This window comes from Brienomyrus brachyistius, chromosome 16 (assembly GCF_023856365.1).
Source record: "Brienomyrus brachyistius isolate T26 chromosome 16, BBRACH_0.4, whole genome shotgun sequence".
Lineage (NCBI taxonomy): Eukaryota > Metazoa > Chordata > Actinopteri > Osteoglossiformes > Mormyridae > Brienomyrus > Brienomyrus brachyistius.
Genome location: NC_064548.1, coordinates 20,007,990 through 20,029,720, shown reverse-complemented (window position 1 = coordinate 20,029,720; position 21,731 = coordinate 20,007,990). Strand labels below are relative to the sequence as shown.

Here is a 21,731-nt window from a genome sequence, read left to right as displayed (position 1 = left end):
GAATATACGTGTACGACTTGAATGCAGCTCGTGAAGACAATCAACCTGTAGTGTTTTGCGAAAGGAAATTCCGTCTGTTTCAGGATCCCCCGTAAACGCTAAAATGGGACCATGTCTGATGGACCATGTCCATAGTTGTGGTCATCAAGCGACTACAGGAACCAGGAAACTGTAAAAGCACATCATATTTTCACCTAATCATACTTTGTAATTTTTCAGTTTTCTTTCTTTGGATTTACAAACTGATACAGGAGAAATAGATCCCCAAGTTACAGACTTGCTAGTTCGGTAGGGTTTATTAAGTGTGGGGAATTGGGGATCTATTTCTAAAATGTCTTCAGGCGGATTAAGTCACGTGTGCCGTTTACACCGATTCTTAAAGCTAAACTCAAGACAACCGTTATGCGCTGCTGCCATCTACTGGTCTTGTTTTGGTAACTGCAGATTTTCATCTTCTGTTTAATAACGGTTGTTTTATTAAGATGTAGTATTGCATGCCATTAAAATGGTAGCAATAAAAACACCCCCACCTAAAGGACAAACATGGCTTGTCTGGAAAACGCTTAGCTTTTATAGATTAAAGGTTGGTTAAACACTAAAACGGAAAAGTATGAAGTGAGGTTAGCAGACAGTCAATTTGATCTAAAATGTAATTGAATCTGATCCTGCTGATCATTGCGATTCAAAAACACATCAATGGAGCGAGTTAATAACAATTTACTGTTACCGGCCAGTAAATAAATACAAATTGGTTAAATTATTTAGCATCCAATAAAACCATCTTAAGCAATAAATGGCTCGGCAAGACAAAACACCAATATGTATGCAAAAAAACGCGCCAGGGACAACATTGTCCGTCAACAAGCACCACATTTAAATACTTAGAATTCAGCAGAAATCTATTGTGCTTTTGCATGAATGTGTGTGTTGATGTGTTGCCACTTTGCCAAAGTCATCCTGTAAGGGGAGTGTAGGCCAGTGGACGGCTTACATTGCATGCGTGTGGAAGGGATCACAGATACCATAACAAACTAAAATCCCACTGAGCACTGGGCAGTACAGCTAAGGGTGGGCACTGTTACGCAAAGCCCAGCACTGCAAAGACAGGCAGGGAAACGTGCTCAGAGACCCAGGCAGTAAGAAATACCTTTTAATCCGCTTATGATCTTTAATATTTCCTGTCTGCTGGTACGTTTTACACAGGTGGTCAGAGATGGCACGTACAAACGGCGTACTTCCCTGGTGGCGATCATCAGGCACAAGCATACTTTGTTGTTGGAATAAACTAAAAAATTTAAATGGGAGACATTTCAAGTGACCCACACAGGTCACAGGGCGCTAGTGCAGGACACCCATGCTCATTTAAAATGCAACCTTGTCTGTTTGTACCAGTGGAATCGGCATAACTGACAGCTCATAGGTCCAATCTCTTCCGACTGAAGCCAAGGGGTATGTGTCAAAGAAAAACAATTAAAAACATGAAATAAAAATCTAACGGTGATCCTTACCAAAAACAATCATGACAGAGGCACTGGTACTATTAAAAAAACTGAACAAGAGGCGCACATTATTAAAAATGAAGAGAGAACATACAAATCCAGCCATCCTGAGTACAGTCTTAAAAATAAATAGATCCACGCATGGAGACTGGCTCCCGCATTTGCGTGAGGGAACAGTTCGGGGGAGATGGGTCTTCAGTACCCCTGCAATCCGTTATACACCCTCTGTACTGAAGCTTGCCTCAGCAGCTGCCGTATACCTGAAAGGTCACAAAAGGTCACAAGGTTACAACATTAACTCTGCACGCTTCACTCTGGGGGGGAGTTTAATCCTATTTTAATGCATGCTGCTCGATTACACCGTCAACTTAGGCTGAGCAAAAACCAGCACATCCCACTATCTTAGGACAGCCCAGGAGTCTGAACTCACGCCCCTAGCACGGTTTCCAAATGCAGTTTCAGTCAGGGCAATTGTAAATTTGTTCTCCTAACAATTTTGTGACGGGCTGGTCAGGATAGGCTCTGGACTCCCGGCGACCCAGAAGGATAAGCGGTTGGAAAATGGAGGGATGGATGTTTGATATTGTTATAGCGCTAAAATATCCATTAATAATAAAACAAACCATAAAGTAACATATTAGGAATTTTCTACAAATGTTCCTCGACTAAACACAAATTCATTCTACTTTTTAAATATGTTCTACTTTATTGCTTAACTTCTTCAAATTAAGAGATCGATCCCTCTGACTAAACAGCTGCATCTTATTTTCACAACATAACAGAATTTCAAGCAGATGGGTAAACAGAAAGGGCAGAAAATTAACTCAAGATGATTGCACATACCGTCTGATATTCAGGGTCATTTTCATTACAAATGGTATCTGCTTTTTCAAAACCCAGTTGTAACCATTATATGAACAATACTGTCCATGATATACCACTGGGAAGGCAGACAAACAATCTAAATCTAGCGAGTTCAGTCCTTAGGGACCCACAGATAGTCCTCATTTTTTGCAACAACGTGGACTGTTTGACAGGGAGCTAGGAGGGAGCAAAAACATGGACCGGCTGTGGGTCCCCAAGGACTGGATTGGGAAACACTGATTATTAAGTGGGGTACTAGATTTCACCAAACGTCAATATGCCTTGTGCATATGATATTAACAGCACAAGTCATTAGATGACACACCCATCTTGTTCAGAGGAGTGGAGTTTGCTGATAACAGTCAGAATAAGGCACTGTCTGTTAAATGGATTTAATATAATATATATTAATATAAGGCTCAATAGACATGCATAAATGAGAATGTTTGTTTGAATGGGCGGCATGGTGGCATTCGGGAGGGCATCCAACTGCCCCCCTCCCACCTGTACCCCCGCCCACTTCCCTCACCTGCTTTCTGCTGCTCGTCAAACTGCTCCCGGGGGAACTCCACGTCAAAGGTGACAATCAGGGAACCACGGATGTTGTTGTTGTCGAAGTTGGGCAGACCTTCGCCTTTCTTCCATAGCTTGGCACCAGGTTTGGTGATCCTGTCCCTCGCAATGTGAACCTGTCACAAAAGCATTAACACCGTCCATGTCACAGGCGAGGGGGGCCGGGAGGCGGGGGCAGGTAAACATGTACACATACGCTTCTCAGCCTGGTAGGAGTGTATATGAGAGTCCGTATGAATACGTACCTTATGTCCGTCTAAGTGAGCGATATCCATCTCAAAGCCCATCAGTGCCTCCACCAGGGAGATTGTGACGTTAGTGTAAAGGTCATCTCCTCGCCTTTCAAACACCGGGTGCCTGTTGGTACATCCGGTCAGACATTACTCTCAGCATACCTTCGCTGGTACCACTGACGCCCCCCATTCCAGCACTACGGAGAACCAAACTACGGTCCTGTGTAGGGGAACGCGTGTCCACTTTCATAAAGCTAGAGAGGACTTGAGCGTTATCTAGTTCAATGCCTCGTAGTTGTTAAAGTTTAGATGCCCGTTTCAGTAGGGCCAGAACATCTCAGAGAACAGTGCACTCTTACTTCATCACTTTAATGCGAAAGCGGAGGTCTCCTGGTTCGCCATCGATGTGCGGTTCACCTGATGGAGGAGAGGAAAGAAGATAGAGAAACTCAGTCTGATATGTGTGTCAAGCCAGGGCTGAGTGATCATCACTGTATTAATAAACCTGGGACACTGACTGAGCTCAAAGTGTAAATACATGAATATCTCTGACATTCAGACTAAGTGCGTCCCACAGATGCGTGTTTTGATTATACAAGGCAAGTTAATAATTTGTTTACAGATCTAAGGTCTACTGATGTGCTTTGGATTCCGGGCAGCACTTTTCTCACTCATTACATCCCTCCATCCATCTGTCCGTCACCAGTACAGGATCTCAGTGCCGCCATTACATTGTCACGAAGGCAAAAGTCTATTCTGCGTAATAAACACACTGAAGCCGGATATCCCGAAAGCTCCAGGCCCACCTGCCGCATTCCCACGCGAATCCTTCGCTCCTTACCTTCTCCAATAAAGGGGTATTCCATATCATCCCGCACACCTTGCTCAATCTCCACCTCCAATGTTCTTTCCTCATTTACCATCCTGTGTTGAGAGAGAGAGACTCTCAAAAGTCATATTCTCATATTTATAGAACTGACATTCCACTGACATAGAACTGGCACGACAGAGCGAGACAAGGACACTGTGGAAGCTCACTTCACATTGGGACACTCATCGCAGACGACTTCCTGGGTCATCTGGAAGCGTCCAGGTCCCAGCTGAGTGGTTCTCGTCTCCTGTCTACAGTTGCATTTCCTCTTCCCTGGTGCCTCTTTGGCTACAGGCTTGTTACGCACAACCTGAGCAGGAAAAATGGAGGAAGAGGAGGAAACGAATCAGTGCTGAAGGCTCTTATAATGGTGAAATACGTAAGGGGATGACGACTCCAGCGGAATCATCTTCCATGCAGGCACACACGTGAGACTCACTTCCACAAAGTTGCCTGAGTAGACTTCTTCAAGCGTCACCTCAAGGTCCAGCACAATGTCATTTCCTCGGGGGACGTTCCGGTCCTGCTGCCGCTGATTTTCACCAAAAAACCCAAAGTCACCAAAGAAGCTGCGACATGCAAAGAGGAAATACAATTTAAGTACGAGTTTCACACTGCTAGCGAAGTAAGGATCACAGATCTCACACTCATCAAATCAGACGTGTGTTCAGAAATGCTGCTATAAAACTGAGACCAACACAAAAATAAAATCAGCAAAAGACATAAATATACATACATTTGTTATATTGAATGTTTTATTCTGAATAGTTTCATAATAAAAGGAAATTATAAAGAAAATTTTGACTAAAACACAGAGTTCAGTATCTATCCTATCCACAGCTCTGCAGCAGGCTTTCCAAACCCGGTCATCAGGGATCCCCAGCTGGTCCACGTTTTTGCTACCTCCCAGCTCCCCATGGACTGCCGAATGGTCCTCAAGGACCGGGTTGGAAAACCAAAACCATCTGTGTATGTACAATTTTATCATCTCCTTCCCCATCTAGCTTCCATACGACTGCTCACCTGGAGAAGATATCTCCGTGCGAGCTGTGATGATGACCCTCCTTCAAACCTTCTTCTCCATAGGCATCGTACTGCTTCCTTTTCTCTTCGTCCGTGAGAACCTGATATCACAAACCATTTTAATGCCGATGTTCACTGATCAGTAAATTTTGGTTGAGTAGAAACATTTGTAACACACTCCCACGTAAGTTTTCGCCAAATAAATTTCTAGGGTGGGTTAAATGTGTTATTTCCTGGACTTAAATTCTTGAAGTTGCAGCTATTCCACCACTCAAAGAGGAGAGCGTGCAATTAAATCCCGCCCCACTTATTCCCGATCCACTTCGCATTTTCACACAGCCACGTTCTGGGTTCAACTATCACCCTGAATGCAAGACCCAATAGAAAGCGGCCACACATTTCTCCCCACCAATCGAAACGCCGAAACGTTGTGCGGCGCCATTAAGTCACGCCTCTTGGTAGTGTAGACCGAGTCATGCTGAACCACAGTGTTTTAGCCTAGAGGTTCATTCATAAATACAACTAACTGTAACGGTTAAGTATTAAATAACATTACGTCTTTAAAATACGAAAAAGTTCATATTTGTATAAACACCACGATTACTTGAGTGGTTAGTCGGCTACGTAGATTAAAACCCCTGTACGCATGATTAGACATTCTATGATGTTAAGCTGATTTCAAATGGAAAACTAGCATTTGTGAGCTAGTATTCACACGCGCACGCAAAGCGATTGCATTTCGGACATAAGCACCTCATAAGCCGCCCCTAGGTCCGCAAACTTGTCCTGAGCCGAAGGGTCATCCCTGTTTCTGTCCGGGTGAAGCTGCAAAGCTAGTTTCCTGTAGGCCTTCTTGATATCCTTAACTGATGCTGACTTCTTCACACCCAGGATTTTGTAGAAATCACGCCTAGGAACAATTATGAACTTCATTAATTGTGACAGCGACCATGAGCTAATAAAATATCCACTCTGAGTGCCTATAAGCGCTAAAGCGACGTATTGAGCGTAGTCTAATTTTAAATAAATCCAAGGTGACAGGCTCAGCCTATGGGTATGTACCATTGAAAAATACAAACTGGAGTAGCTGCTCCCTGTTACTATTTTTAAGGAAGGAGTCCCCGTCTCTGCTCCATCTAAAAGGAAAGGATTATTACACACAGAGGAGAAACCGGTGTAAGCGCTAGGTGATGGGGTCATCTAATGTAACGGCGTATTATTAACCGCAAACAAGCATATTTAAATTAGAAAATCACGCAGGGGAATAGATGCGGGCTGCAGGTGCTGTCATTGTTACTGTGTGAAAATAACAACGAAGTCTGCTTATGAGAAGCGGAAAACATCAGCACTGAAAGCATTTTACCACGTACACTCTGAGGATATCTAGCATGCAGAATATAAAATGTTATATTCAGAAATATTTCCCACCGGCCCCAGCAGCCCGTGCAGCGTGCAGACCAATCAGAGTACAACATGTGTACCGGCAAGAGACGCGGATCACCACCGGCTATGCGGTTACTCACCCCGCGAAGGCTGTCGCCGTGAAATAAAGCAGTAAGCAGCATAAGCAACGCAGATTCACAGCCCCGACAGCCATAGCAGTGGGTATTGTTTCGTTAAGCCCAACCGAGATACCCGGCTCCTGTGTCAGAACGGTGTTTCCTGCTTTCACACGCAGTCTTACCGCTTCCGCCGGCGGACCCGCCTCCGATGGCTCTCCCCCCACCCCAGTCAGAACAATTGTTATATTTTTATTTCATGTAGTGTGTGTGGTGTAGGGTCTGTTTTACGACAAGGTTGATTATAATTTTCAATATTTAAACCTACGGAAAAAAGTCTTTTTTATTTTTATGATTCCATAACTTTATGGGTTTCAGATATCTATGGTTTAGGCTGGCATATAATTACGTGAAAAGCTAGTAAAAGCCAAATTTTGCTCTGTAACAAAAAGTAGCATTTTCATTTTATCAGCATATCGCAATAAAGAATACAAAGTGGCCCTCGTCCTGCTTGGCCGAGCCAGCAGGGAATTTGGCTGGATCAGAGACCCATGGGCTATTTGAGCTGTCAGATGGAAGGTGATGCGGCGACAGTACAATGTGTCACCTGGGGAAGGTGATGGCAGTATTCGAGCTTCACGACAGCGCGCAGCGATTGTGACGTAATTTTCGTCATAGGGGCTGGCCTTGGACACCAGACAGCAGCCACGCGCGAGGCCACAGCCCAGGTAAGTCTGTGCATTAAAGTGCCCCAGAGGATAGGAAAATGTTGTAAAAAAGAAAAAACAAAAACAATTAATCTGGTAGCAGAATTAATAAATCAAGAAAAACTGAAGAGTCGGTTCTTGACCTCATTCTGCTTGATACTATAGAAAAAAGAAATAAAAACACAGCACCACAAACTCCACACGCAGCACGAGAAGGAGGAAACAGAACAACTCCCTGAGCAACCATATTTGCACATTCAAAATGTCATTGCTACATCAATGCAATAATTACAATGCAGAAATTACACAAATGTCTAATGCACACTGTTCATTCATTCCCCCAAACTATAGCGAAATAGACATCAGCTGTCAGCTGATTTCGGTAACTCTGTTACGCTCCACCTTGTACTTACACTCTTTATCTTTATCTATCTCTCTCTCTCTCTCTCTCTCTCTCAATCTTACCCACATCGCCATGCCGGCAGCTTCATGATCCAGCTATATGATAAGATATCTGACTAAAGGCATATTTTTGGACAGTGAGAGGAAAACTAAAGAATCCAGAAGACACCAATGCAAACATGGAATGGGAACAAAATAAATAACTTTGGAGGGGAATAGCCCGATTGTGGCAACTCCATATTTTATATGCTATGACAAGTGGTTCTTCGACATGTAAATAGCATTACAAAATCAGTGTAACAGCAGGGAGACGCTGAGTGCAGTTTACATATTCTTCCACATTTAGTTAAACTGGAATTCTCTATTACAGAGCATATTGTATAAGTAATAAAATAAATGTTTTCTGTTGTTTCCTAGCATGTGAATCACAGTCGGTACTTTTAACCTTTCGTAGACAGTGCATCATTGTCATCTAGAGTAAAACAGGAATATGAAAATATGGAATAAGTCACTTCAGTCTGCTGTCATACTGCCAGCTTTATTCATTCATTGGTTAAACAAATGCAGAATCGCACGTCACACGTGTGAATGCATTTCAAAGCCCTGCGGCCAGCGGTTCAAACCCATGGTGCGCTTAGTGCGCATGTGCGGAAGAGCAGACAGCGCTCGGGAGTCCAGTGCCGAGAGCTGCCGGCTGCTGGGAGGCAGTGATCGTGTGTGCGACCGTCCGACCGTTCGTCTGTCCTTCGGCAAAGGTCTTCGCTCATCTCCTCGTCCTGGCGTTAAAGAAGCTGTTTTAGTTCAGGTACGTTGATGCGCCAGTTCGGACGCGTCGGATTTGTGACTTCACCATTGCATTCCTACAATCAGTAAAGCTGCACTAAGGCGTTCGTCTGCTTTGAATGTGAAATTCATATTGTTCGTTATTTTTATAGTTTTCATTCTCTTAATAGTCAGATACTGACACATACTGAGACGGACACACGCGGACTCCCTGAAATACCCTCACTCTGCTGCTGTCATTGCAGACTTTTGCATGGTATATTTCCGCGCTGCAGGATACCCACGGGTGTGTTGCGCTTTATCTGTAAGGTTTCAAAGTCCCGTCCTTCTGCAGCCGCGTTGTCCTTTCGTGATTCTGGAGGTTGTGAATTTCTAACTGATTTTGTTCTGCTTTAACTTTCCTGCTAATATAAACACAGCAAAGACTCAGAGAACCTTGAAAAACATGTTTTGGCTGTGAGATTTCAGTGTGAAAACAGACCATAATTCCTAATTAGGACCCATACTGAAATGTTGTGAAGATAGCAGAATATGTTCCTCCTGCATGGTGTTCATCATAATGTTGTCTTGGTGTCCCCGTGTACCCTTGCATGTTGTGTAATAAACGGAAGTGTCAGAGTTGGGCAGAGTGTGTCCATATATTGCAGAAAAGACCTGGGACATTGACTTCCTCTACAAAGAGAAGTGTACTAATCAGGAAGTGCATGCTGCTTACTGAATATGCTTTTCTTTCAGTGCCTTGAAGGACAGGCCACAGGTTATTCCAGTTTTAGGACAATGGTTGTCATTTGAAAATAATCATCCATCCATCCATTTTCCAAACCGCTTATGCTACTGGGTTGCGGGGAGTCCAGAGCCTATCTGGGAAGCAATGGGCACGAGGCAGAGAACAACCCAGGATGTGGGGCCAGCCCATCGCAGGGCACACTCACACACCATTCACTCACACATGCACACCTATGGGCAATTTAGTAACTCCAATTAACCTCAGCATGCTTTTGGACTGTGGGGGGAAACCGGAGTACCTGGAGGAAACCCCACGACGACATGGGAAGAACATGCAAACTCCACACACATGTGATCCAGGTGGAGACTCAAACCCGGGTCTGAAAATAATCAATGATGGTAATAATAATAATGATGCAGTAATGACATGTGATGTCTGAGCTACATCCTGGAATGTTTTGTGAAACATCACTTGTTATTTTGTCCCTTTGCAGTAAGCTGTGTGTTTCAGGAGCCCTTCTTGGACCTGCTGCCTGGAGCTCTACTCCTTTTGGCAAGATCAGTAACATGCTAACATTGTCGTTTCAGACGCAGAGAGTGACAGCAGGACAGAGGTGGAGTCACACAGTCAAAAGAGCAGGCTGGCCACAGACCCCCCTCTTCTGAGGAACCCCTCCTAATGGCCAGCGGAGGAAGTACTGAAGATGACCCCCCACAGCAGACGAAGATCTGCCAGTTCAAGTTGGTGCTGCTGGGAGACATGGCAGTGGGCAAGTCCAGCCTGGTTTTGCGCTTCGTGAAGGGCCATTTTGACGAGTTCCAAGAGACCACCATCGGAGGTGAGCACACAGGAGAACACTCTGGATAACCATCGAAATCTGAGGTTTAAGTAGGCAGGAGGAGGTTAGCATTAAAACCTGATTTCTCAGCAAAACTTCAGAATGTTGAGTTTAACCGTGAAAGACCATGAAGTATCATGTTCCCGCAACAGTGCCAAATGCAAGCTTGAGAAAAGCATACATTCACAGGATCAGGATTCCATATTTCTTGATGACTAATGTGTGCTGGGAACTTCAAAAGCAAATCAGCCCTCACCTGCTGTGATGATATTTCCCAACCTCCCTTTTCTTGGTCCTAGCTGCATTTCTGGCACAGTCAGTGTGTCTAGATGACACAACCATCAAGTTCGAGATCTGGGACACTGCAGGGCAGGAGCGCTATCACAGTCTGGCTCCCATGTATTACCGAGGTGCTCAGGCCGCCATCGTGGTGTTCGACATCACCAAGCCGGTAGGCTGACTGTGTCACAGGCAGAAGTTAATAGTTCAGGTGTAGAGAGTAAAAGTCCAGACCAAGTTTTTGCTTCAACCAACCATTTGAATATGAAGAGTGACAGAGTATTGAACTGGCTGGTTGAAACAAAATTTTGGACTGGACTTTTACTCTCTGGACCTGAACTACCCATTTCTGGTCACAGGACCTTCAGAAATACTCCAACCCCCCCCCCCTCAAGTGAGTGTGTTCAGAGAGATTCCTCTCCGTTTAGGAGACATTTGAGCGTGCCAAGGCTTGGGTGAAGGAGCTCCAAAGGCAGGCCAACCCCAGCATCGTTATCGCCCTGGCAGGGAACAAAGCTGACCTGGCTGATCGGCGCATGGTGGAGTACGAGGTGCTCAGACAGCCTGGGCCTTCGCGGGGTCCGACACTCGGTGCCCAGAAAGAGTACGGTTCGGGGTGGGGGTAGACTCTTCTACTGGAAGCTCATTCCTATTCTGTCCCATTCCCCAGACCCAGAAATTCCAAATGATGGGGATAAATTTACATTTTCCTTAAAAATACTGAAATTCAGTATGTGTCCTAAAACATACTTACATGTATATAGTAACATATAAAGTAAAGCTTTGGATTTTAACAATATGCAAAATGTGTACAAAATCCATTTATGGTGATCGTAATAATGGCATTACAGCATGTGTTTTTGATTTTCAGTTTTGCGGTACGTGCTCAGAAGCATGTGTTTCAGTATCAGGATTTGTCCCGGATCATGAGTATTAGATGATCAAACTTGACAGCAGCGCTGACATGGAGCCTGAGATGGTGTGTGATGTAAGATGGCCTTACCCCCATCTCTTCACCTTTCCGCTGTGACAGGAGGGTCAGGCCTACTCGGAAGATGCTGGCCTTCTGTTCTTGGAGACTTCCGCAAAGACCGCCATGAATGTCAATGAGCTGTTCCTGGCTATTGGTAAGCCCCGCCCCCATATGGGTGCTCAGTGGTACAGCCCATGTCATTAATTCCAGGAATGTTTTACCAAAAGCCTTATGGGCCCCATATCATTTAAGTAAAGTTTGCTGATTCCGCACCTGATCATTCTTCATTCAACCTTTGCGCCTGTGTTCGGCTTGTTTATAATGTTCTGTATGTGTGGTCGCAACACAGCAGGCTTATTTAAAACCAGTAATCTGTCTCCAGCCAAGAAGATGCCAAAGATGGACACCCAGAACCCCACGCATGCTGCTTGGCACAGGGGGGTGAACCTTCAGGAGCCGAATGGCCAGCCTTTTTGGGGCTGCTGTGCTAGCTAATGGGGCTGTACTGCAGGGCACTGCTCCAGGCCCCAAGCCTGCTGCAGCCTGAGGGAACGATCCCGAGCGGCTGGGAATGCCGTCTTTGGGAAGCATCTCTAGGAAGTGGTGGAAATTCCAAAGGACAATAAGAAAATAAAATGTCCTGCTATTTTGTGTATTATCTAGCACCATTGAGAGGTGAGGGACAAAATGACGCTTTGTGAACCATTTGCTGTATGTTTTGACCCCACTAGATGGTGCTCTTGGTTTGCTTGGGAGCATGCTTTGGGAGCATGCTTTGCGTTTAGCGCCATCTAGTAGTGGGGACAAAAAATACAGCAAGTGTTTCATAAAGCATCATTTTCTTCCTTCACTAGTTTTTAGTATGTACATTTAAGTAACAGCCTTTTTTTAAAATACGAAGCACTGCTGATGAGTGACAGAGGTGGAGGGAATGTTGTTTAGTTTTAGTCCAGGCGATGGAGTACAAGGAGAAGGCATCAAGGTGGCTCAAACTCTGGTTAGTTTAAAGTCTAAATGGTTGCTCCCACTATATGAAGGACCCGACAGGACTACCCCATTTCTTGCATCAGACACAGAGTCAAGCTAGAAACACTTAAAATACCTGTTTGTGAGTTTCCTGATCTCTTCCACCTCTTCTACTAGTTGATGAGGTGGAAGCCTGACCCCCCATGCAGAACATAGCTACAGCATTCCTGGAGGACCGCACACTTTTTTTTTGTCGGCCTCCAGTGCTGGTTCTGACCCTGTCTTTTCCAAGTCATGGTTATGTGTGTCCAGGCGGACCTACATGCTTCTGTGGATCAGCTTCTACGCATCTTCTCCTTTTGGAATGTTAATTTACAGTGACATTATATATGATACTGTGTGAATATTATAACATTATTATGATAATACTAATATAATAAGCAATATTGAATAAAGCAGGGAATTGTATTGTTCTATATTTAAGGTGAAAGGGTTGAGTAACATGCATTTTATCCACCGATCCAGTCAACCTAATCAATAGCCGACAGATACGTTCCCACAGGGAGCTGAGCTGTGGGTTTCGAAGGCTGGCTGGGGAGTACAGTCTGGTGACACCTATAAACAGCAGCTGAGATCACCTTCAATCTCACCTAGAAATCTGTTGTGCTTCAGCACTTTTCGGCATGTTTGTCATACAACCTTGAGCAGGATGAGAGGATGGTTGAGAAGGGCAATAGGTGCAGAGAGTATAGTGGTGCGAATTGTGAGGTTCTCTCTTTGTATGAGGAAGCTCAAAGCATGTAAGCAGTTGAGTTTTTTTTTGGGGGGGGCTGCTTTGGTAATGTCCATTTTGGCACAATCCACAAAGGACAATGCAGGGATATTTGATGCACTAAATCCAAACTTTACCCCTCAACAGAAGGTGCCGCTTCATAGATAAATATTTCATTGTATATCTGGGTGGTAGGAGGGTTCGGAGGGGCATGACACTCCCGCATGTTGGACGGACCTTTGTGAATACATGAAGGAAAGTAAAAATATGGGGACAGAAAGAACTTGTTTTGGTCACTCTGAACCTTAAGCCAGGAATTTGACACCATCTCACACCAAGGCACCATGATGCAGCTAAAACTTAGACCTGAAAAAGGTTTACCATACGATGGCTATTTGACGGACTTTTTATCAGGCTGCTTTCTTCATTGTTCTATGAGCTACTGGGCAACAGCTAGAAAAATACCTTAATATATTATTAACTGTATTTTTGACAATGTATGGCCAGTGATTAATTGTGCATCTCTGTAGTGAGTATAGGGTGACCACGAGCATGACTAAAAAGGAACACACTTGTGTTCAAAAAGGAGGACACCTGCGTCCAAAAAGGAGGACTATGGATGAAAAAGGAGGACACCTGCGTCCAAAAAGGAGGACTATGGATGAAAAAGGAGGACACCTGCGTCCAAAAAGGAGGACTATGGATGAAAAAGGAGGACACCTGTGTCCAAAAGAGAGGAATAAGGCTCACGAAGAGTGTATCACAACAATTATCTTGCTATCTCTAAAGAATGGCATTAACAATATTTGAAAGCATGGCTGTTCTCGGCTTGTATAGTATGTGTTTTTCGTGCGATTAGGGGTTGGAGAGAGCAGCACTAGTTGTTGACGAGGAGGTAGGTAGGGGGAGGGAAAAAGGGGCTAAAAGGAGACACCCAACAGCAGTCTGGGTAGAGGGTGAGAAAACCGGATTGTCCAGAAATCCGGGCAAGTGGTCATGCTAAGTGAGCATCATCTTGCTTCTGCTAAACCCCTGATTTATAACACACAATACCAGCATTGAGCCATGTAGTACATGGCATGGCCAGAAGGTGGCACCAATGACCAGCCTAGTCCTCAAATAGTGTGCATCCATTCTCCCAATCATGTATCTAGGTTTGCTTTTGCTACTTTCATAATCCTGAGGCTGGTAAAACTGAATATGGTGGGGGCACCGCACAGCACTATGAAACAACTCTGGCAGCCGCTCACCCACACAGATGGCCACCATGAAGATCTCCAGGTTCGCGATTCTTAAGGAAAAAGGGGTGCAATAAGCAGGGTTCCTACACACTTTCCATTTTAAAATTCGATACACAGTTACTCAAAGTCGACATGTGAAAATCAAAATAAGATTCCAGTTTTTAAGAACACTGTGTGCTGAAGAAGTTGCTGATCCCAAGAGATGATTTGTGAATGATCCTTCACTTGATATGAACATGGCATTCTGGATAGGGGCATTTTCTGCACACCCACTGCATTCAACACTATCAGCTCAGTAGTCAACAAGACTACAGAAAGGGCTCTTCACACACCAGATAGAAACCTCCACCATATTTCCTGGCCTGTAACGATGCAGCAAGATGACCAGAGGGAGCATCCACATCAAGACCTAAACTGGAAAGCCCATGTACTGCCGGTGCAGTGCGGACAGCGAGATGTGCTTCCAAACCAGAAAATGCAGCCTGAGCCCCGCGAGAGACAAACAGAGAAGGCGGGAAGGGGACCGTGCCGGGGACCATTTAAAGATATATTTAACGGTCTGCCTTCATTATACTTCTTTCACCTTATATTTGCATTTATGTCAGTATCAGTTCCTGTCCTTCCCTGGTCCATGTGAACAGCAGTTGAACATGGGTGAGTTGGTCATTGTGGCTGTTTGCCCTGTGTTAACGGTGTTCAGTGGTTACCCCATAGTTACTGTGTATTAGTTCCTGTGTCATTAGCGTTTGACCCCTTGCTTGGTACCCACGAGTTCCTAGTTTTAGTTTTAGTTGTCCTTGTGGTTAGTTTGTTACTTCATGTTTGTCCTGTTTAGTTTTGAGCCCTTGCAGGAAACCTTTCCTTTCCTGTACTCTATGTTCTATTTGTTAATACACCCCTTTTTCTGAGAGTCGTTACTTGGATCGTCCCTCCTTCGTGATGCCCTGCCATGACACATTTAACTGCTTACCTTCTTATCCAATCAAATTATATGAGCTAATGTATCAACAAATAAACACTACCCATTTGAACAGCTTCAGAAATGTGTACCACATGTGTACAAGACAGGACTGAACAAGGCAATTTTATTGTTTTAAGGATAAGAAATGTGATTTCACGCCCCTGGTGGAATGTTATGGATATACAGTGGAATAGCATTAAACTTGAAAAACCCAGTGTCAAGGCTTTTCTTCATACTCCAAATAGCACTATCTGCAACCTTCTATCATACCCTGTCCCTGTTCAAAGACTCAAAGACTCAGTATCAAAGGCCCATTCTCATTTACACACACAAGGCATGTGTCAACCTGAAACAAACTTTATTTATTTGTTTATTTGTTAGTGCCATACATGGCATAGAGACGGTCAGAGGCCCCTGGGCTATTTGAGTTGCCCCCTATTTTCTTTGATGATGTAGCTCGTTAGTGATGGTGACAGTGCTACAGGTTGCATCAAATCCAGAAAAAAAAACAAAAATAACAAAAAATAGGAAATAACAAAAAATTAGGTAACATTTTACTTGAGGACAAATAATATCGTATGAACTATTAATCTTTTAGTTATGTATTAATTAACCACAAAGTCTTAGTTGCATAAAGATCTCATGTTTGTTCATCATTAATGAATTGTGATGCATCTATTATCTCAAGCACTATATTTGGCATAATATCTGTTAAATTGTGAGCTACTGAAGGGGCTAATGATGGAACAAATAATGATTAAGAAAGGTGAAATACTGATCTCATGTTCGATCCTCAGTAATGAATCATGATGTATCTTTTATCTGAAGTACAGTCAAACCTCGGATTGCGAGTAACTTAGTTTGCAAGTGTTTTGCAAGACGAGCAAAATTTTAAAATTAATTTTACCTTGATAAATGAGCGAGGGCTTGCAATACGAGTATTACGTATACGCTTTACCTGCCTAGCATCACGTGATCACAACTGAGCCGATGGTTCTTCTCTTTCTCGCTGTGGGATTGTGGGTAATCGTCTCCCATGTTCGGTCTCAATCAGCGTGCTTCACTCGTGTAGTCAAAATTTAGTAGAAAAGCACCACCCGAATAAGGGTGTAGCAGTGCGAGCGATGAATCTGTTTAACGAAAATGCAATGTCCACATTTCCGCGAAATGGAAAAGGAGGCAAAAGCGGCTGTCAGTAGATGAGTTTTTTTTTGTGACGTTAACAAGGAACCTAAGTGAGCCAACAGATCGCAGTGATTCCGTTAGTTATACTGAATATTATCCTACAAATTAACCCTCCTCTTCTCCTCTCCCTCACACCATCCACTATTCTTTTCAAAGGTATATTGCAGGTTAATTTGTGTTATGTATTTTTACTTTATATTTTGTATTAATCGTTAGTTTTTTATTAATATTTTTGGGTTGTGGAACGAATCATGAGTCTCCATTATTTCTAATGGGAAAATTTGCTGTGATATACTAGTGCTTTAGATTACGAGCACGTTTCTGGAACGAAATATGCTCGCAATGCGAGGTTTTACAGTAGTTACTTTATTTGTTGCTAACTGTTAATGAGCTGTTAATGCTGTAAACCTTTGTGAACTACTAATGAGCTACGAAGGAACAAGTGCCCCCTCAAGTAAAATGCTACCAAAAATAAACAAAGGATAATATTAGCTAGGAAAACTGTTAAGACTGTTAAAGTGCAGTTTTTTTTTAACTGACTAAAAAAGCGCATAAAACGAGTGTATAAAAATAACATTTTGGTATTTATTTAACTCGTATCAGAATGTAACTTCCTCTTACAGATAAGTCCAATATAATACCCAAAAGAAACCCATGATTTATAATTTATACAGCTAAAATCCAGACCAAGATTTGTTTCAACCAACCAATTCAGCATAAAGAATCACAGTAAGAGAGAACTCAGCTGGTAGGTTGAAACAAAATCTGGGACTGGATTATTACATTCTGGACCTGAATTATCCACCTCTGCTAAGCACCATGGTAACATTGCAGTTTAGTTCCAGTGAAATCAGGGTGAGGAAATTAATAATTGGCACCTCTCAGGAACCACATACTGAGTAACATCAACATTCATGTAAACTTTGGAAGTTAAAAGGAACTCAACCTCAATTTGATTCTGTAATACATTTTTCTTGAATTTTCGCAAAGTACAAAAAACAAATTCCCCTAATAATAAATATTTAAAATGAATGAACAATATTTAAAAATGTACGGCTGTGGAAAATGTTTTTGTTTCACTCATTTCTCGGTTTATGTGTGTACTTCTGTGAATAATATTATATTATTATATTAATATATATTTTTCTGCAAACTGCAGCCTGGTTCTTCCCTGTTTCTCATTATTGAAGGGCTTCTTCCTTGCTTTATGGGCCTTCAGTCTTGCTTCTAGGAGCCTGATACACACTGTCCTAACAGTGCGCTTCACACCTGCACTAAATGTTTCCTGTTCCTTTTGAAAGTCACTTGCTGTCATTCTACGATTCATGAGGAACTGCTGGATAAGTTAACGGTCATCTCTGGCATTAGAATGTCACTTCCGTCCTTGACCTGGCTGGTTTCTGGTCGTTCCCAGTTACTCCTGCTTCACCTTATTCTTGTGCACTGCTGTCTTACAAATTTTGAACCTCAACGCATCCTGCAGCTCAGCTTAGTCTTCTGCCAGCAAAAACCACGATTAAACCATGATTTAAAAATGCAGATTTGTTTAAAAATATAGAGTGGTCTCAGTTATTTCAACAGCTGTAAATTGTCTCACAATTTACATTTTGACCAGTTTTTGGTTATCCCTTATGTGTCCTCATCTGCGGCTTGGTCACACCTGCAGAGAAACAATGAGAGATCACTGTTTGCTATTTTTCACCATTATGGATTCATGTTTGTCCTTCTCTGCCTTTTTCATGGTGTCTCCTCACCATAACTACTCCCCTTTGTGGTCCATGTTTAGTTTTCATGTCAAACCTTTGCATGACTGGTTCAGTTGTTCCTTGAGTGTCTGTATTAGTCACTGTAGATTCTTTCATATAGGTACTATCTGACACCCTGTTACATGCCGCAGAACTTTAATAACCTGCATGGACCCACAGTGATGTGCATTGCTAAAAGGATATTGGCAAGAACCTGGTCTCATCTGTGTTACGAGATGTTCCTGGTGTTTGGAATAAGCGTTTCCCAAGTTTTTTAATCTTGTGATTTATTTATTTATTTATTTATTTTTTTTTAACTTTTTCATGTCTAATATGTTCTGCTACAAGGGGGAAGCAACAATTCCACTTCCACTCAACAATAGTCATTAAAGTATAACAAAATGATCTGAAAATGTTGCTAATAAACTGAACAATTACAGAATATTTATGAAGTTATTTCAGTTATGACAATGTAGAATAGTACATATAAAACAGTCTATATGAAACAGTCAATACTGCCCCCTATATGTTTGGTGGTATTACATCTCATGTGTAATGTTGTTTCCTCAGGAGCTGCACAAAGGACGTGCAGAATGACTGCAGGATACGCCTGGCAGCCATGATGCGTAAGCGAATGCACTGTGAGCGTCGAGTATAAATGGACCTTTAGGCTCTTAAACTGCTGGAAGGACACTGTCAGGACTCCCCTCTGATCCTCACTCGTATGTGGCTTTGGACAAAAGTGTCTGTTAAATAAAAGTGCAGTGGGTCTGCGGTGATGCTTACCTGTATGTCAGAGTGACTCACACTAAGGTCCCATCTGCATCTCAACATGCTCTCCATTATTGTCTTCAAATTTAACAGTATCTGAAACATTAAAATATTCTGATAAACTTCGGTTTTGCTTGACAAACATTCCTTGTCTGCTACAATGAAAAAATGGCTCTAGCTATATTTTCTGAACACAAAACCCCACAAAGAAACAGGACAGTTGCAAAGCAGTAGAAAATCTCTATAAGTTCAAAATTAAAACAAGTTTGTAAAAATTTGGTAACTCTGATTCCAAAGACTGCAGACACAATAGCCAGCCATTATAACAGACAGACTTAAGAGCACAGAACTCCAAACCAGCCTTATTAATAGCCATCAAAAACTTAAAAACTAATAAGTTACTCTCCGAATTCTATAAACTTATTTCAGTCCAATGCAACAATACACCATACAACTGAAAAAAGGAATGGATCTGGCATCTTAAAATAATGATATCAGGATACAACTCTGTACAATCACCTTTTCAGTTGGTAAAAGTACAAATTTACAAGTAATTCCGTATGAGGTAAATTACGGAGTACACCAAAGCAAGCAGAAAATGTACCAGATTTAAAACCTAAAGCTCACACATTCAATGTACAGAAAACACCAAAACTGACCTTCATGCCTGCATGGCCTTATTCCACTCAGCTTTTCCGGAAAGCAGCCACTGACCACTTATTATTTTACATGAACTGCAGCCGTCTACCATTCCATCACTCTGCAAAACTGGTGACCTCACAGCCATGAATCTTCCTTCCCCAAATACTCGGTGCACATAACCAAAGCACCGACAACATTTAACAATATCCTTCAGTCCAACAGTACACTATTGTAATACTAATAACAAGGGTCCGGTCAACAGCTGTGGTCAACCATTATAAACAGTGGTGTGAATAACCATGGAAACTAAATCATACCAGCTAGGACCCTTTATTTATGTACTTTTATATATTAAAATGTTCAACTAAAACATGTTGAAGTCATGTTATATTTCCCAGACAAATACTAACAGTAGTTGTACAGGAATGAAAAAACAGGTCATATACCCTGATAACGGAAACTTGTTTGAAAGCTCATCATCATCATCATCATCATCATCATCATCATCATCATCATCATCATCTAAACAGTTTAATCAGAATCCATAAAACGGGTAGAACTGATAAGAATATATAAAAACAACAGGTATTCAGCACCGGTCGTGCTTGGGCCCGTAACAAGCATGAAAAACAAACAGCTAAACTATATAAATGAAATGTAAAAAACAAACGATAAAAGAAAAACTTAGATAAAATGAGGGAGTGCAAATCAGGACAAGCAAAGCCAGGAACATACAGCTTCTGCACATTTCCCAGAAACATTTACTATTCTTCACTATTCCGGCGTAAAGAGATTGTGTTACCTTCTGTGTTTTCTGGTCTCTCATTCATCAGACGGTCTGCAGAGAGAAGTAAACAGCATGACCCAAAAGCTTTTGGTTTCAGCCATCAGTCACCATGATGTACAATTGATTAAATAAAATTACTTTTCCAGTTTCATGTGTCCATATACTTATATATTTAACCTGTTAGTAAATCACAATTGTTATTGTGTATCTCCCTATTTGCAAAAGTCATTGGTGCCGATTTACAGGTCCCACAGTGAACAGGTACCCCACCCCACCCACAGGCTCCGCATGACCTATGTCCCATGTATGCCCCCTTCAGTCAGCGAACCAATACTGCATGGAGTTCCCTCTACCACACGAGAAGGGTCACTCCAGACTGATCATGGTGCAGCATGATGGCGGAAGGACGATTCATGTAGAAGCTCCAATAAATCAGGGTTTATTTAACAAACACAAATTGTGAATCAGAAAGTAAAGCAATGATGATACTAAAGGCAGGGAGAAACACAGGACAACTTCAGTAATTTAACAGGGAATGACTATCAGGAATGGAACTAGCCTCTACTAGCCAGAAGCTAGTACATACTACACACTAGCTTTATGTTCTGTTAACGTTCTTTTGTTGCAAAGCCAGGAACATACAGCTTGTGCACATTTCCCAGAAACATTTACTATTCTTCACTATTCCGGCGTAAAGAGATTGTGTTACCTTCTGTGTTGTCTGGTCTCTCATTCATCAGACGGACTGCTGAGAGAAGTAAACAGCATGACCCAAAAGCTTTTGGTTTCAGCCTCAGTCACCATGATGTACAATTGTTTAAATAAAATTACTTTTCCAGTTTCATGTGTCTATATACTTATATATTTAACCTGTTAGTAAATCACAATTGTTATTGTGTATCTCAGTATTTGCAAAAGTCATTGGTGCCGATTTACAGGTCCCACAGTGAACAGGTACCCCACCCCACCCACAGGCTCCGCATGACCTATGTCCCATGTATGCCCCCTTCAGTCAGCGAACCAATACTGCATGGAGTTCCCTCTACCACACGAGAAGGGTCACTCCAGACTGATCATGGTGCGGCATGATGGCGGAAGGACGATTCATGTAGAAGCTCCAATAAATCAGGGTTTATTTAACAAACACAAATTGTGAATCAGAAAGTAAAGCAATGATGATACTAAAGGCAGGGAGAAACACAGGAAGACTTCAGTAATTTAACAGGGAATGACTATCAGGAATGGAACTAGCCTCTACTAGCCAGAAGCTAGTACATACTACACACTAGCTTTATGTTCTGTTAACGTTCTTTTGTTGCAAAGCCAGGAACATACAGCTTGTGCACATTTCCCAGAAACATTTACTATTCTTCACTATTCCGGCGTAAAG

General features: G+C 42.5%; 3 protein-coding genes across 53 annotated transcripts in view; 1 reads left to right on the top strand and 2 right to left on the bottom strand.

Moving 5' to 3' along the window:
• Positions 1 to 715: 715 nt before the first annotated feature.
• LOC125710258 (dnaJ homolog subfamily B member 11-like) lies at positions 716 to 6,756 on the bottom strand. Its single transcript, XM_048979809.1, has 10 exons — positions 6,587 to 6,756; positions 5,817 to 5,973; positions 5,064 to 5,164; positions 4,480 to 4,609; positions 4,208 to 4,350; positions 4,011 to 4,093; positions 3,529 to 3,586; positions 3,182 to 3,293; positions 2,893 to 3,052; positions 716 to 1,759 (listed from the first exon to the last, which is right to left on the bottom strand). Exons 1-10 carry the CDS (start codon positions 6,658 to 6,660, stop codon positions 1,695 to 1,697), a joined length of 1,083 nt encoding a protein of 360 aa, XP_048835766.1. The 5' UTR covers positions 6,661 to 6,756; the 3' UTR covers positions 716 to 1,694.
• A 1,538-nt stretch (positions 6,757 to 8,294) lies between these two features.
• On the top strand, positions 8,295 to 16,424 carry LOC125709440 (ras-related protein Rab-5B-like). 2 transcript variants are annotated; one of them, XM_048977887.1, is made up of 6 exons: positions 8,299 to 8,476; positions 9,769 to 10,019; positions 10,319 to 10,470; positions 10,727 to 10,849; positions 11,332 to 11,425; positions 11,654 to 16,424. In XM_048977887.1, exons 2-6 carry the CDS (start codon positions 9,860 to 9,862, stop codon positions 11,764 to 11,766), a joined length of 642 nt encoding a protein of 213 aa, XP_048833844.1. In that variant the 5' UTR covers positions 8,299 to 8,476; positions 9,769 to 9,859; the 3' UTR covers positions 11,767 to 16,424. The 2 variants fall into 2 exon arrangements, with proteins under 2 accessions (XP_048833845.1, XP_048833844.1); XM_048977888.1 differs by lacking the exons at positions 11,332 to 11,425; positions 11,654 to 16,424 and adding an exon at positions 11,170 to 11,254 and having other exon boundaries at positions 8,295 to 8,476; positions 10,727 to 10,902.
• Positions 15,553 to 21,731, bottom strand: part of LOC125709420 (uncharacterized) — a 57,198-nt gene continuing 51,019 nt past the window's right edge. For 42 of the 50 annotated variants that reach the window (XM_048977851.1, XM_048977844.1, XM_048977839.1 and 39 more), the window contains 4 exons: positions 21,051 to 21,089; positions 20,357 to 20,392; positions 18,928 to 19,008; positions 15,553 to 18,056 (listed from right to left, as the gene is read on the bottom strand). In XM_048977851.1, the coding sequence (XP_048833808.1) occupies positions 18,950 to 19,008; positions 20,357 to 20,392; positions 21,051 to 21,089 (134 nt within the window). In that variant the 3' untranslated portion in view covers positions 15,553 to 18,056; positions 18,928 to 18,949. The remainder of the gene's footprint in view (positions 18,057 to 18,927; positions 19,009 to 20,356; positions 20,393 to 21,050; positions 21,090 to 21,731) is intronic. The other 8 variants (XM_048977817.1, XM_048977824.1, XM_048977807.1 and 5 more) reach the window with 3 other exon arrangements.